The 16,761-nt window shown below is 36.8% G+C and overlaps 1 protein-coding gene across 2 annotated transcripts in view; it reads left to right on the top strand.

The window, feature by feature from the left end:
* LAMA2 (laminin subunit alpha 2) overlaps positions 1-16,761 on the top strand; it is a 335,107-nt gene that overhangs the window by 274,029 nt on the left and 44,317 nt on the right. For both annotated transcript variants that reach the window (XM_071437013.1, XM_071437012.1), the window contains exons 40-43: positions 130-268; positions 5,823-5,925; positions 11,923-12,039; positions 14,500-14,682. In XM_071437013.1, coding sequence (XP_071293114.1) covers positions 130-268; positions 5,823-5,925; positions 11,923-12,039; positions 14,500-14,682 — 542 coding nt within the window. The remainder of the gene's footprint in view (positions 1-129; positions 269-5,822; positions 5,926-11,922; positions 12,040-14,499; positions 14,683-16,761) is intronic.

The following is a 16,761-nucleotide window of genomic DNA, read 5'->3' as shown; positions in this document are numbered from 1 at the left end:
GTAGTGTTGTTCTCTAAACACCTTAGAAATAGCCTTAGAAATACAGGCTGTTTCAAAATCTAGGATACTCTGTTCTGTTGAGCTCTGGCAGCAGGTTTAATGGTGTGTTTACTTTTCTCATCCCAACAGAATCCTTACTGAAGCAAAAAACCTCTCTTTCAATGCCACACGTGCTTTCAATGCTTATACTAACATCAAGGATTCCACAGATGAAGCTGAAAGAGTTGCCAAGGAAGCCAAGGCTCTTGCAAATGAAGCTATGCAAGAGGTAAGGAAAATGAGTACATTGAAAAGAAGGTTTAGATTTTTTGTGGAATGTGCTACGTGTGATCTCAGATCCATGTTTTGCCATCTTAAAACTTTATGTGAAGACCTTTGCCATCAAACATTCTTGTTTTTGTGATCAGAAAGCTATGCCTCTGGCAGAGCTACGTGTACCTTCAGACAGTCCCTATTTGTTCCTAACTCATGATCCTTACTTTTGTTCCCCATTTTATTTACTGTCTTTCCTCCTTCTGTCTTCCACTTTTTGGTCCCTGCGTATGGCTCAAGCCAACAGCTTTGAGTCAGGAGCCATCTGATATTCAATAGTGCAAGTTTAGATGTGGGTAATATATTCATTAAATATGAAGAACTCCATACCTTAATTAACTCTTCAACTTCATTCCCTGAAAATGCTTGCAGGCACTTCTCTGCACATCAGATGAACTGCATGCACCTGGCCAGAATTCTAGAAATGGAGAATTGTAGGAGGGGAGTGGAAATTTTATTCACTTTGTGACCTCTACTAGTTTTTGCAGAGAAATCTTATTCTCACTATGAGGTAGCACCTGTAAATTTCCAGAGAAAATGAAGAGAACTTTTAAAAATAGGATTGTAAGCTAAAGTCATCTCTCCACCCTGGGTCACAATGAGGATCTTGGCTCTTTGATGTTTATTCTGTGAGCAGAAAACATTCTGAGCATAGCCAAAATTATCTTTTAGGTCAGATATCAAAGGAGTTAGTGGCTAATTTGCAGGAGTTGGTCAGAGACCAACCGGCATGCCCTTCACATGCATACAGAAATGTGAGGCAGTGACAGTATAATATGAGAGTGCCAGAACTTATATTTGATATAGAAACATGTAGATGAGCAGAAACAACTTGTAGTTACAGCACTTGTACATGAATAAATGTACATGAATAAAGGTAGCTTACAGAGAACTACTTCAGTCAAATGCATTATGAGAATAGCAAAATGAATCACATGCTGTGAAGCTCTGCATTCATCAGAGGGATAAAGTGAAGGAGCCACTGCCCAAAAATTTTGATATTTGTAGGCTGTTTACATTTTCAGTGTTTCTTCAAATAACTCGAACTACTGTATTTCTCTCTTAATGAATAAAATCACCCCACAAATTAGTATGTGCTAGTTCTCTGTAAACAGTTCTTTGTTTCACCAGAATGCCTAATTACACCACAGAAGTAAATAAGGGCCTGGCCTTTTTGTTTTTTCCTTCTCATTAAGATTTAATATGTGATGTCTTTTTCTCCTTTGACAACTTGGAATGAGTGAGACAGGCAGCTGTTTCAGGGATTGAAAAGGAGAAAAAAAAGACACATAGAGCAATAAAGAAACAAAGCTAGCAATTACAGGATGATGACAAAAGTATATATATCACTGGGTGATTATAGCATAGAGAGAAAGGGGATTGATAATTTAAGTGATGGAGGTCAAGATGGATGATATGATGTAAATAGAAGCAAGTGAGTAGCAAGGAAAGAGATGAAAATATCAGGGTGATGTTTTCAGCATCTACTTTGCATGTATTCATTAGAAGGAGCTTGTTTTTTTTTTTTATGAGCAGTGTATGTGAAATGGGGATCTAGTTGATGAAATAGAAAATTGAGGCAGCTGAGATGCCTTTTAAATGTGATTGACTTGATATAGAGGTCATTGGTGGTTTGCCATCAAATTGCTGCAGAGCAATAGATTTAGCTGTTATTTTTTATATGTTCATTTGAGGGTTTTGAGCCAGATTTTAAAAATATGCCAGCTGTGAACTACAGTCATCACTTCTTCATTCTGTTTCCTTGTTTGTATTTAAAGACTGTTGAATGGTTGCTCTGCCTAGGCGAAGGGTTTAACTGGTAACCAGGTAAATCAGGGTCTCACTTTCTGGAGGTCCCAGGGAGCTTTTAGCTGAGCTTCAGCACTAGACCAGGAATGTACCCTCAGTCAGGGCTGTCTGGAGCACAATTGCTCAAAAGGTCTCCTAGAAGGCAGCATAAGCCCCTAGAAAGTGCAATGCCAGCTTTCTGAGAAGTTGCTCTGGGGACCCAGTGACATGATGGAGATCATGTCTTTCCCTCCTTTTGAAAGATGGAGCATGTTCTCTTCTGTATGAGAGCTGCTGTGGATGCTTGTCTTCTGTAAAAGACTCCAAGTTCCAGCTGTGAATAGATAATGGAGAAAAGTGCTGTAGCTCACTTTGCATCCCTGATCCTCACCTTTCCTATTCACCAGGAATAATTTTGGGGCAGGGGGATGAGGGTTTCCCAACAGCAATGAGCTGGTGTATGAACCAGAGACTGTATGGACAGGTTTTGGTTTTAGGTTCTATCCTCTACATCATTGGATCAAATTATTTACAAGAACCTTAGTGATATCTCAAGGGTTTTTTGGTTTTTGGTTTGTAATGGGAAAATGACTTAATTTTCAAATTAATCTAATGTTGCTAAAGCATGAATTAAAAGATGCTCAAAATCCATCGCGATTACAAGAAGCCTGATAAATTACTGGAAAAAATGTATTAAAAATATGACAGAAAAATTCCTCCTGAGGTTTGTATGATGGATTTGCTCTCCCCTTTGAAAGCAATATAAATTCATCAGAAATGAGAAGTCTTTAGCATTCGGGCAGTTTCAGCATTCCATTACTTAGGTAGTAACTGATAGGAGTCAGGTTAACATATTCTGGTCTTATCTCATAGATCAGAATAGTAGTTGTACACTATATACTAAAAAAGTGGATTATTCTTAGGCTTTTTAGAAAGGACTTACAGGCTGGGGACTGTAAGAAGCACAGGGGACACATTGAGTGTTTAGGGTCCTGCTTTCTTCTTTGATTTTGACTTTCTTTGTAGGCAATGCCCCAGCACCTGTTGGGTGTCTAGATTTCCTAACATAAAGCTGCCTAGACATCCTTGGTAGGATGTCCTGAGGTGCAAATCATTTTTGGTATCCATCTCTAGGACTAGTAGAAATGAGAAATGAGAGTAACCCTATTTCTTGCATAGGAGGAAACTGCACAGTGTAAGTGTATGGGAAAAGAAAATCATTCAAGAACAAGGCAGAACTATTTTTAACTGATTTGAATTAGCACTAAGCCTAAAAAACCTTGTACCTGTGTAAGTTCTTGTGATCCTCAACACTGCCCCAGTGCATTTATGCCTCTAAACCATGACTGAGACAGCACTGTTTGGGTACATAACATGGTCCCACTTCTGCCAGAACATGAAGCAGAGGCTCAAACTGCACAGGGTTTGCATGGGGAGGGTAGGGGCCATGGAGAAAGGTACAGGGAGAGGAAGGTGCTATATGCAGATTATTGACATTTAGGAAGAGACAGAATTAGAACAAATTCAATTCCAGAGACCCTGCAATTTTCAAATTTATTTTGAATCACAATATTTTTTTACTTTTTCTTATTCTCTCTTTTTTTTTTTTAAACAGAATTTGTCCCAATTTAGAAAACAACGTTAAAGTCCATTGGCTGAAATCCTAATAAATTATAAAAATTATAAAGTGGTTCACTGTGACCCAGGCTTGCCACAAGTGTACAGACTCACCTTACACAAAGTCATAAAATGTTCGGATTTTAATTACTGACTGCTTCATGACTTGACATCTCATGGACCACATTAAAAACTAGTAAAAAAGTACATTTCTATCAGATGTCTTAATTAATCCTCATTTTCAAGATTGTTTTTAAAAAATTTAAAATAAAGCTTTTAATTAGTACAAGTTTATTTCTCTCTGAAAGGGCTCTTCTAGTATTAACTTTATGCTGAAACCTGTTTCTGACTAATTGTCAGCACTTGCCCAATTACTGTCCCTGATTTGATGAACTTCTTGGTATTGCATTGTAAATCTGGCCTTCCAACTTCATTGTATTGACTATAAGCTGCTTCAACAGCCAGTCAGCCATGCCTAGTTATATAATAATAACAATAACAACAACAACAATCATTATTTTTTGAAGTCTGTGGTCACAGAGTGATCACACTCTGGGTTCTGTTTCTAGTAGGAGAAGAAATTTAAAAGTATTATCTGTTTTGACAGGTGCATCTGTCACAAAATCTAGCCAAACATTCTTCCTTCAGGAGCAGTCTTTTGCTTCACTGGGCAGTTTTTTGATTTTTTTCCTGTTTTCTTTTTTATATTTTTCTGTTACCAGTGCTGCTTGTTACTATGTGGTAGAGAAAATCTGTAAGAAACTAATTTTTTTCATCTTTTGAATATATATGTTTTTGTTGTTGAAAGGAATGTGTACACAGCTTAATATTTCAGGTGAGCTTGGGAAATAGCAGTGATGTGTGCCTTAGTTCTTAAAGTCACATAAAAGCTTGTATTTACATCTCATCTAAATAGGAATTCTTTAATAGCTATATCCTTGTGACATGGCAACATATATACTGTGAGATATCCCCTAACAAAAAGCTTGGTTCTGAATTTTGAAAGTATCCAAAGCATTCTCTAAGATTTTTAAAAGAAAGAGAAACAGCAAGTTCACTACATGTTTTTTACAGTGTCGTTGAAAAACATCAGAGCTTCAGCAATATGTGAAATGTCACTTCTGGGCTTGCTCATTATAAAAATGATGAATAGCAATAATAATTGTGTCATTTAATTGACACACAGTTAATTTTTGAGTATATGCATCTGCCCTGGAAAATGAAAAGTAGCTTCTTCTTAATTACACACCAGTTACAAGGCTATGACCCATGACTAATACAGAATGTTATCTGGCTGTCAGGAGTATTCTCAAAGAAATGTATTCAGTATGATGTGTGACCTGAGTTCAGTCTTACAAACTGAGCAGTAAGTGGTTCAGAACCTGGAGCATTTTCTACTGACTGAAAACACTAATCTAATTTAGAAAAATCATTCCATCTATTGATCAGTCTCTGCACTGAAGGTAGAGATGGATGTTTTTCAGGAGAAAGATCTTTAAGTAGGATAGTAGGATGGTAGGATAGGATGAAGGATGGTAGCTTAGTAATAAAATTCTTTCAGATTAACTGCAGTTTGCCCTTCTTTTAAAACTTTGTTTCTTATTTCTTTACTCACCTAGCAATTATCATTCTTTAATTTAACCACAGATGAATTTCAGTTGTCATTATTAGAGTCATCAGATCCAGTCTGGCCTCTAAAGTTTCTGTAGCTGCAGTTGGAGAGAAATACTGTATTTCATGGTGTTCTGTCCATAGCTGGAAGAATAAATACATATTTAAGTTGAAATATATTTTGTATGTTGGCTTTGGACAGTTTTGCTCTTAGAGTCAAATCTGTTTCTTTAATACTGTAAGCATTGTCTTTCTTTATTAATGTAATCTCTCATATTCCAAAGGGGATCTGACATTCAATTAAAAAAAATTTTAGAAAATTTTAGATTTTTTTTATTTTAGTTCTGTTAGACTAATGTTATGGCAATGGGATGTAATTCAGAGCCCACTGATGTACACGTAAAATGTAAGTGACTGTTCACTTAGATCATGATCACATGTCTTTTATGACCTCAGACTTTCCTTTTTGACACTTTGTTTTTCTCTGTCTGCAGACGTCTGGTCCTGAAGGATCCCTGAAGGATGGCGCCAGGAACTCTCTCAAGAAAAGCTTCAGGGTCCTTAACGAAGCCAAGATGTTAGAAGATGATGTTAAAGGTATGTGCAGTATATGGCATTCAGACCCACTAAATAGAGCAAAAATATTTTGTGAGACTGTTGTGCTTCTGGTATGAAGAATCCATATAGGAAAAAACTAGAATTCATTGCCTGATTTGAAATTGGACAGTGTATCAATGAAGAAGATTCTCCTCTTTTATGTCCAAGCATTATACAGGAATTCCTGTTCCTTCTCTCCTTTTCCTGGACAAGAGGGCTGAGGAGAAGGGAATTTAGGTCTTCTCTTGCTAACTACAATAAGGGCAAGAGTAAGGGCAAGAAAAATTGCACACAGTAAATATTCAAGGCTGAGTTTTAAACTTTTCACAGAGATGATGCATGAATCTTCCTCATCCTGCTAGCTTAGTTAAACTAAGAAACTAATAAGAAAGTTGTTTCTTATTAGAAACAAGACAGATTTTCATAATAGAGCCCTGCCTTCTATGTTTTGGCATACAAAATTCTCTTTTGCCCCCTGGGAGATACATTAAGAAGAACATACAGCATAAAGGAGGTGATCCATGCACCTTAGTCATCTTTTGGCTATTTACTGCACTTAAATTTTGGCAGCTCTATGATTTCCAACTGCAGAACTCGTTAACAAGTAAACACAATGTTTAATAAGGTCATAAAGCATAATGTTTCATAAGGTCATTAATTGCATTTCATTGTCATACACTGTTTGCAAGTGAAAAACATTATTATTTTCTTGTAGCCGAACTGAGGGAAAGAAATGTGTCTGAGTTACTAGTAAATCTTGGGTGTATATTTAGGGTCTTCTTTATTGCAACTCTCTACTTCCAGATTCAGTACAGATTTAAGGCTGGAAGAACACATTTCAGGAAATATGTTATAGAAAATCACAAGACTATTGGAAGAGGCCAGTGTGCAATTTCAGTAGCAGGGCTGAAGTGGAAAAAAATAGTGATGCTTTCTGGAATGCAAACTGCTGCAGCTTGCCATGGCTGGTGTACAAAATGCACTAAAATGGCTGTGTGAGGCAGTCTCTCCCCTGCCACAGCACTCCAGTGAGCACACTCAGCACCTCAGAGTGGAGTCCACAGCTCTCTGTGCCCCCCAGGCAGGTGCAGTGGAGTAAAGCACAGTGCCCTGTTTTCAAGGACAAATTAAAATGGTATCTCTACAAGGATGGACGTGAATTCCCTGTGTCCACACAATTGTCCAACTTAACCCTGAAACAATATAAATTACTGCAGAGAATTTTGAAAAAAAGTTATTTTCCTCTTGTACCAGTGAAAATTTAAGTTGATAACAGTTTCATAATTCAGAAGAAATGTCCAGACAGTCTAAAGATTCATAAAGCAAACTTAATGCAGGCAGGCAGCAATGCTTAAAATGCACATATCAGATATTTGTCTATGTTTTTGCCCCAAACTGAAGGGTAATGAGATGGAGCTTTCGGTAATGCTCTCTGTTACACCTTAAAGTGCTTCATAAAGACAAACATTCCAAACTTGAACAGTATGCCTTTTTATATCTAATAAAACATGTCCATGCTCCACAGCTAGACTCATGGAGATAGTTAACATTGTGCCCAGAATGCAGATGTGTAAGAAGAAAATGCAATGACATACTTCTATTCCCCACTCTGCTTTTGCACCAAAGTAGTGATATTATTAGTATTGTGAATAACATAGAACATGTGTTATTAGTATTATGAACTAATTCTTTCTGGATGTCTTGATTTTCCCGCGAGAGAAATTGAGAGTTCAATGTGAAACTCATAGAAAGGTATTTTCTTAGAATCCTTATAAAGCCACCCTTTCAGAGTCTCAGCTGAAAGTGCAGGTTGGCTAGTGGGCACTCTATAAAGATCTGGTAGACAGAACTAATCACTAGCTTAAAATTTCTCTGTCTGCACTACAGGAAGTACATTAGTTTAAGTAATGAAGACCCATAAACCACTCAACTAATATACACTCCAAAAATCCAGCCTGAGCCGTGATAGAGATGGGAGTGTTTTCTTCTTACATTATGACATTCCCCTGATTTGTGGCCAATTACCTGAGTTATAAAATGGCTGTTAATCATAAAAATGTTTTATATTACCACCAAAGACTGCTGAAACAGTCCTTACAAAGCAAAGCTTGTGACAGAAGCTATTAAAATGAAGATTTAGTCATTTCTCTCTCTGTGGGGTTAGGAGTTAGAAAGAATAACCCTGGTGGGAGAAGCAAAATCTATATGTAGTACTGTGGCTAGGAAGAAATTTTGAAATTTGGCCTATCAGTGTAAAAATGCTGCTGATCAATGAAAAGTGAAAATGAGATACACAAACTCCTCTTCAGCTAGAGACTGCTGTCAGGTGGCTACTGAAATTTTGCTAATGTAATTTCTTTTGCTTAAGCATTGACAACTTGAGGGGGATGTGTCTTGTCAGACAACACGTGAATATTTTTAGCTAAAACATTTTCCAGCTGATAGGCAACATATCCAGCTTATAGATCCCTTGTTTGTGTATTCTCCTCTGAGTGGTCTTTCTGCTGACCTGGTATATTGTATTCACCAGATTATGGCAGTCAGTGCTGAAGGTACTTTTTTAAAAAAGTTAAACTTAATTAGCTGCATTTCTCTAGTTACGTCTCTTTCTCCTGTTTGCTCCTAATGCCAGTTTCTAAGTCTTGCTTGGTTTAGAAAAAAAAAGAATCAGTTTGTGAGCCATGTTCCTCTTTATAGGATGAGACTGTGGGGAGCAGGAATGCTATTTGGAAGAAGTAACACAAAGATAACAGAAAGGGATGTGTGCAACAGTCAGTTCATTTCTGCAGTCTCCAGTCAATAAGAACAGATGCATTTGTTGCTCCTTGTAGACTTCCAGCTTCAGTCTGGTTTTGGGATACATGAATTTAGTAGCATAGCCTCATTGCTGTTTTCTTGGGCAGTTTCATGTGGAAAAACTGCATTTGTCCATACTGCCAAAAGATACCCGTTTCCACTATGTTCCTCTATGTGTTTGTTCCACCATGATGGTGGCACATCATCATCAATTAACCAGTGTCACCTATTTATGTGATCTGCCGAGACTTGTAATCCCCTGTGTCTCTCGTAAATGACTGTATAAACAGTAAGTAACTAAATTCCTGAGTTCATCTTAAGATGAAATATATGTGCACAGCATTGTTTGTTTTCATTTGACTCCATTCATGCAGAGGAATAAGGGATGATGCTTTATCCTGTAATGCTTTGTTTAATATGAACAGAAATTGAAAATCTTTGTTCATGTTAACCAAGCCAGCAAATGCAAAGGCCAATACATGCAAAGTCCTTCAGGTTCCTGCTTACTCTTTAGGGTTTAGTTTCAGCAATGCATGACTAGTTTTGCTGATTTGAACAGTGCATTTATTGGCATCTTGTGCAGAGCTGATCAAGTGAAAAAACCAGGATTGAGATAAATTTCTCATGATACTACTCAACCTACACTTTAATGAGAGTTGACAGTGCCTGGCATCTTTGAGTGCAGACCTACTAACCTCTTCCAAGTCTGACAGGCTCTAAAGATTGTAGCTGCCTGTATTTTGACAAACTTCAGCACTCAGCTGGAGGATCTGGAGGATTTTGGGCCTTCAAATCATTGTCACAGTTTTTTTATAAATGCTAATAATTAAAGGATGTGGAAAAGCTGACATGAAGTCAGTTCAGTTTGTGATTCATGCAAGAGATTAGTCCAGTGCTTAGTAAAGATGCCATCTGGATTACAAGATAAGAAGGTACTTCAAAACAAAACTTAATATCTCTGTGAAAAATGAACAATTTCCTTGAAAAGATGACATGGAACATAAAATCTCCTCACTTCCCCTTGTGTAAAAGCCTCCCTAGGAACACTTATTTATGGTTTTATTATTGTAACTAAAAAAACCCCTACCCACAGTAAAACTGTATTTGAGGAATAAAAAGAAAAAATGCTAAACAGGTAGAGGCTCAATATTCAATTTCAGAATTTCTAGGGAAACTTCCCTTGTTAAATTCCATAAAAAACTGTTTGCTGCTATGGTTACAAAGCTGTAAAGAGAAGTCTGGAAACATGATTCTTCAGAAGTATAACTGGGGGATAATTAGCATGCTGGACAGGCAGAGTAGAAAGGAAAAAAAGAGATTATTTAAAAGTATGTTACAAAGTTAGAACACCACCACCATAAATGAGTCAAACTTCTCAGAAATATTGACACATTTTATAAACACCAACATTCCGCTAGAAATACCAAGAAATTATCAGGCAGACCATAATTTCAGAATTAAATGGTGGAAATAAAAGCAGGTTTTTTGGTATTATTATTTTTTAACAGGAAGAGAACTCAGATAAAATCTCAAAGCACACAAGACCAGAATCCCATTAATTCATCCTGGTTTAACAACATCATGTTACAGGTAGCCTCCTTCAGCAGTGGGGACATAACCTGCCATTTAAAAATAAAGCTGTTTTTAAGGAGAAGAGTGACCATATCATATATGCAATTCTTCCAAACTTTATTATAGTGTTAACTGTGCCTCTCGCAATTCACACAAATGTCCCTTTCTTCTGCAGAGCATTTTGCAGGAGTGAGGGCTTATCTCCAGGCACTCCTACAGTCCTGTGTGTTGCTCTAATTTAAATAAAGCAAACAGATTTCTTCGTCAATGACATTTCAAAAGGTCTAACAACAAAAGTATAGTTCTCATTTAAATTCCATGTGCTGTTTCAGCCTGGCTCTAGCCTTGGAAAATTTAATTAATAATTTCTTGTAGGCAATATGAATTTTGTTTGATTTTTCTCCTTACAAATTGCTTCTTGCACATCTAATTTTAAGAAAACATACTTTTTTTAGAATTTGTGGAATGTGAACCACATAGGTGTTTATTTTCAATAACCTGTCACATACCTGAAGGTCACAGTCATAGCTTGTCATCCTGAACTCCTTTTCTACAAATTATTCTTCTCTTCCAGCTATCAAGCTCAGTGATGTTAAATTAGTTTCCTAGTAGGATATGCCTTTAAGGAAAGAAATTACCAGTTGTCTGTTCCAAAAGACTTCATATTGATGCAGAGAAATAATGAGAAATGCCCACTACAGTAGTAGTTTAAGCATTAACTGCATTTCTTTGTGTCAAATTTTACTTCTGAATTTTGGGATCATGTCTGTTTCCATAGCCATAAAGCTTAGCTGGGATCTCAGTTTTGAGATTGTTGCATTGCTCAACTGGATACTGTTCAAAGGGCCCTGCATAATTTTTATTTAAAGTAAATGTTGAAGAATAGGAACTTGCTTGTAAATGAGGACATCAGTTTCAACTGTGATGTACTAAATATGACACACCTGTGCCTTTGATTTGCACTGGTCCTTTGATTTGTACCAGTTCTTAACTATTAATGTTTTTTACTAGGTGGGTGTTTTCCCAAAGAATTTAGAATGTTTATTTCATAATAATCTGATGTTACTGTATTCATCTCTTGTTGACAGTTAGGAATCTTGTATTTTCCTTGGATGTTATGTCAACATCTTTGAGAAAATCCCAGAGACCTAGGCTCTGGCCCCTCTAATTGCAACAGCAAGCTGGCCTAATGGGTCTTGGTTCTTTCACACCACATTCAACTCATTCAGCTCAGGCAACCACCTTAAGAAGAAAGGCAGTAGCTTAATCTAGGAATCAAAACTATGACTAACATCACAGTTGTTGAATGTATCAGTGGATCATTGTGTGAACTTGCCTAAAACATATCATAACAAGTTCTTTCCTCAGCACACCTTTGAAAAACCCATATTAAGTATATATAACAGAACAAGGAACTCAAGCATTTAGATACTATGGAAGTAGGGAACTTAAAGAAACTGGAGAAGATCATCAGTGAACCCCACAAGTTCTGCTGGACTTCCTTATTTACACAATTTGATATAATAATGAAAAATGGCTTGCTTGTTACTATGCATTTTAAATTATATGCAAAGAAAGGATAGTGAAAATAAAGAGTTAAAGCTTCTGTATCATATGCATTTTTTATAGAAAGGGGTGATGATCTGAACAGCACACAGAACAGGCTGAAAGATGCTGATGAGAAGAATTCCATTCTCTTGAGAGCTTTGAATGAAACCTTAGGAAAGCTGTCAGCCATTCCTAATGGTAAGTTGGAAAAGTGTTGCAACATTTGACTCAGTTGAGCTCTTTTGTTTCTTTTTCCATCACTTAACATTTGTCTCATCAATTTTTGCCTGTGTCACACTGGGTCTACTTTGACCACTGGCTGTTATAAAACAATGAGCAATGTGAGAGAGAAAACTGAACTGAAAATATTTACATTGTATCAGTCAGAATATTGGGATGGTAAAAGGTACCATGCTTCTGCAGTTTGCAGAAGGTTTCTGAAAGAAAATGGTTATGATATCAGAAATTATGATACACTCTGAGACAAATAGTCTTTTGTTTATATGTGAAAAGTCTTTTTGAAGGTAATCTTTAAGGACAGACTATAATTTCACCAGTGTAGTTTAACCCAAGAAGAGTAAATCTTACTGACTTTACAGGAAAAGCAGGGTGAAATTTGCTGGGTTTTGTCTCACCTTTCTACCCCACTCTCAACATTTCCAGCCACTGTATGTTGTTGTACATCTTTTTTAGCCTGTAAATTGCTTGGAACTGGAACAGGTTTTCCTCAATAGACTCTGAAGTGATGCACTCTTGTGACCCACCCTGAAGGCAAGGGTGACTGAGGTTCTTGTTAATAGATCCCTTGGGGTGGATTAGAGTGAAATGACATTGAATGACCAGTGTAGATAGATAGCTAGGTAGATGTATGTGTACATGTATATATACATATAAATATGGCAGGTTAATTTTAGAACCATTTGGTTGCAATAGAAAGGAGGTATGTAGCCTTTTTGGTTTTTAACTATAGAAATCTGACAATATAAAAAGGAGAGGAGCCAGTGGTGTAAGGGAGGGTATTGGCATGATAAAAAGCATCATTATCCCAGCTCCACAGGATTTGCTTCTTATCGACCTTTTTCCTAATCTGGCTCAAAAAAAATTCTCCTTCCTGGACAAAGGTCGCTTTGTTTTGGGCATCCTCTGGTGATGGGTGAGATACCTGGGCTGTTCTTATGCAAATCAAAGGTTTCCTCACCACACATCCAAAAACTCTGCTCCTCCCCTTAATTTAGGAGTTATCTGACCTCAGCATAGCAACCTGCTGCTTTTCTGCAATGGACCACTGCTTGAGTCATTAGCCTCCAACATTTCAGTGTTTCACATATGCACATTTGTCATTTCCTGGCAGCTTTTATTTTTAAATGTAATACTCATTAAAATCCCAAAGTCCTGGGATGTTAGCTACCTTTGCATTGTGATAGCAAGGGACAGGGAGCTATGTCTCACTTTCATTATAACAAATAGTGAAAGATAAAATGAATGTTTTAAAAAATTAAATGTTTAGAATCAATTTATTTTGCTATGAATTTTTTTTCAATGAGCACTTTATAAACTGAAGTTTCACCTTAAGAAAAGTCTCTGAAGAAAATCTTTATTCTGTCTGATTTCTGATGGTTTAGAAGGTTCAGACTTACTATTATGCTAGTAATACCTTAGTATAAAAAACAATTTACTATTCATCTTGTACATTTTTGTGGCTTTAAGATTCCAGCTAACTGAAAAGTTTTGGTTTAGATTTAATAATCCTTGAAATCAGCACTCACAAAAATATGGTTTAATATTTCATGCTCATCATGTACCATTTTTTGGGTTTTGGTCAAGATCTTGACATGGTTATTTGTCTTGAGCACAGATAGATGTCTCAGTCAACCAAAATGGACCTCTCAGGCCTGTTAACCTTAGGACACAGAATACTAAATATGGAACAAGTAAAAGTAATATGAATTATGCAATCATTAGCAGTGTAATAAACTTTTGTCAGATTAGAATTACAGGATGCTTACTCTTGGCACAAGGACACTCATAAAAACAAGCAGATAAGTATTAAGAATGAAATTCGGAGCAAATAAATGGCATGGATAAGAAAATGGAGTAAATTAGTTGTCCAACAGGAAAATGATCAAATGAGGAAGGGAGAGAAAATTACCCTGTCATATATCTTGTTCAAGGATTTGAGAGAGCAGAGAGCAGCTTAAGCTAATAATTCTTCTGTCCCTGCTATGCTAATAGTCAGATAAAAGCAGAAAGATTCAGAATGAGGTAGACAGAGCTCATGTGGGACAAAAACAAACGTGCAGGGATGGCATAATTTAAGGTGTGGCTGAAAATAATTTGTGGGAAAAATAGGGACAAGTAACACAGTAACTCTAGCTTTCACTCAGCCAGAAAGGTGCATGACCTCTAATTATGACCCAAAAGGAACTACTTAGATGTGTTGAGAAAAGGCAATCGGGGTTCTCTTTTCTTTCTCTTGTCAGAACTGACAATGATAATGGTTTATTAAAGATTCTATGGTATTTCTGAGGTGCTGTTGTATTTGAAGGGTTTTTCAGAAATAAAGGTGGAGTTTTTTGGAGCACAGATATATATGTTTACTCAAAAAAAGTTAGTTCTGCACTCTGGGCAATCATTTTCATTATCATTTTCTACCTACAGATACAGCTGTAAAGGTGCAGGCAGCCAAAGACAAAGCAAGACAAGCCAATGATACTGCAAATGATGTCCTGGCCCAGATTAAAGACCTCAATCGGAATCTCCTGGGCTTGAGAAAAAACTACAGTAAACTTACAGATGATGTGGCCAAAACAAATGCAGTTGTGAAGGATCCAGTCAAGAACAGTAAGATCATTTTTCGGATTGTTTGGTGGTGGTTTTTTTTCAGTTTGTGCTTTTCATTTCGTATCTCAAAATGAAACAGAGACACTCCAGAATTTCACTTAGATAGCATTACTACAGTATGCTGGGATAAAAGGACTCTCTATCACTTCTATTTTCTGGGCTTCTTATATATATGAAAAGTGACCAGAAGTCCCTTTGAAAGCTAATGATTCTGTGGAAAGAATTTTAAATCTTAAAGACTAGTGCTAGTAGTTGCAAGAAAAGCTAATGTCAGCAGGATGCATGTGTAATGGATAGATTTGTTCCTCAGATTACTTTTTGAAGTATTTAGGAGGTGACTAATCAAAGATTCTGACTGGCAATTCACTGCCTGATTCAAGAAAAATACCTCATACTAAATCTGTCTTCAGTCAATCAGATAATCAGTCCTGGGAGAAATGCATGGCTTCTTTCATATACGTTACTATTTTTGGTAGAATACTGAAGACACTGAAAAAATGAAAGAAGATTCTGGGAATGGAGTTTTATCTGCTTTTTTTTTTGTTTTTTTTGCCAAGAATTCTGTTATCAAATGTGACAATTACTTTAGCATTTTCACTTTGGTTAGGATGGATAAAAATGAATTCTATATTACAATACATTTTATGGTAGATTGCTAGACCATCTCTCATATAGGAGTATCCAGCCACAAAACTAGAGTGTTTTTAGAAAATGACTGAAGGGCTAATTCCTCAGCTATTCTGGGCCCCTGGATTGTTGGCAGCTTGATGAAGCTGGGCACCTAAAAACATACAGTTTAGGAGGCTGTCATTCTCATTCTGTGAACAAATATCCTCTGCCAGTTGTTGCTGTACAATGTTGCTGTACAAGTGAAAGAAGTTAATCCCAATGGCTGTTTTCCCTGCCTGCCCATTGCAAGTTCCCCATTGCTCATCAGCTGAGATACAAGTGTGAGCCCCAGTTCAATTCCCATTGGGTGCATGCAAGTTTAGACAATATGAAAAGTAGTTGTTGATTAAGATAGTGTGGTTACATTACAGCAGGTTGTAGATCCAACAGATCTGTAAGGTCTCTTGCAGGGGAGTGGGAAAAAACTGAGAAGCAGTCTTAAAGCAGTCGTTTCTTGGCACTGCTGAATCTAGACTAGGCCACCTGTCCTAGCTCAGGTATTCTGAGCCTGTGTGTACATTAACACTTTAGTTGAGATTAGGAGTGAGAATTTAAAATTTAATCTCTTGATTGTGCCCAGTCACCATTATTTTGTTTGCACTGAAGAGTTATCTTAACACTTGCAAACTGTTTCATAAAGCTGAACTGTGAGATGTTCTCCAGAGGTACACTTCTGTCATTCTCCAAATGTTAATGGATACTCAGATTACAGACTGAGATTAAAGTAATGTAGGGTGAACCATTGAACCATGTATGAAGTGAGTAGGCTGGCACTCATGGCTAAATGCAAAAGTAGACACAGCCTCTCTATGTCAAAATTCAGGCGCTGAATTCTCATTTTGATAGGTATGAAATCTTTAAAAGGTAAAAAGTCATTTATAGACTCATCCTGTCCCTAACTTTCCTTTACATTTCTGTTTAGATCTTCAAAACATTCTTTTATGTTATCTTCTCTCTCTTACGTTATTCTCTGTTTTTCTCTTTTCTTTGTCTCCATATCTTGCCTGCAGAAATCTGTACGTATGTTTTTCTTACTTGCAGCTTATAGTGTGCATTTTCCAGTAAACAATTACGCATTGCTTACTGCCAAAGCCTCTGCATGGTCCTCTGTGTTTCTCATTCATTGAAATACCTAAATAGTTACTTTTTGAGGACTTTTAGATAAAGTGACTTGGTAGCTAGTTTAACTCAAATGAAACCTTAAGAAGCGTCTGGAGGGTTTTGGTATGAGTGTTTGGGTCAAAAAATTAGATATGCAGTTTTTAATGCTTTGTCTTAGCATTATTTTTAGGGCTCTTATTATTGCTATTATTTTCATGTAATATGCATCTTTGTGGTAAATGCATGTTTGTCCCTTTCAGTGTCATCCAAAAAAACCCACACCCTCATGCGAGCCAAGGGTTGCAATCC

This window comes from Agelaius tricolor, unplaced genomic scaffold (assembly GCF_023055355.1).
Source record: "Agelaius tricolor isolate 1412-34295 unplaced genomic scaffold, bAgeTri1.0.p SCAF_1, whole genome shotgun sequence".
NCBI classification, from domain to species: Eukaryota; Metazoa; Chordata; class Aves; order Passeriformes; family Icteridae; genus Agelaius; species Agelaius tricolor.
Note: the sequence above shows the minus strand (reverse complement) of the source record. Positions and strands in the feature narration are given on the sequence as shown.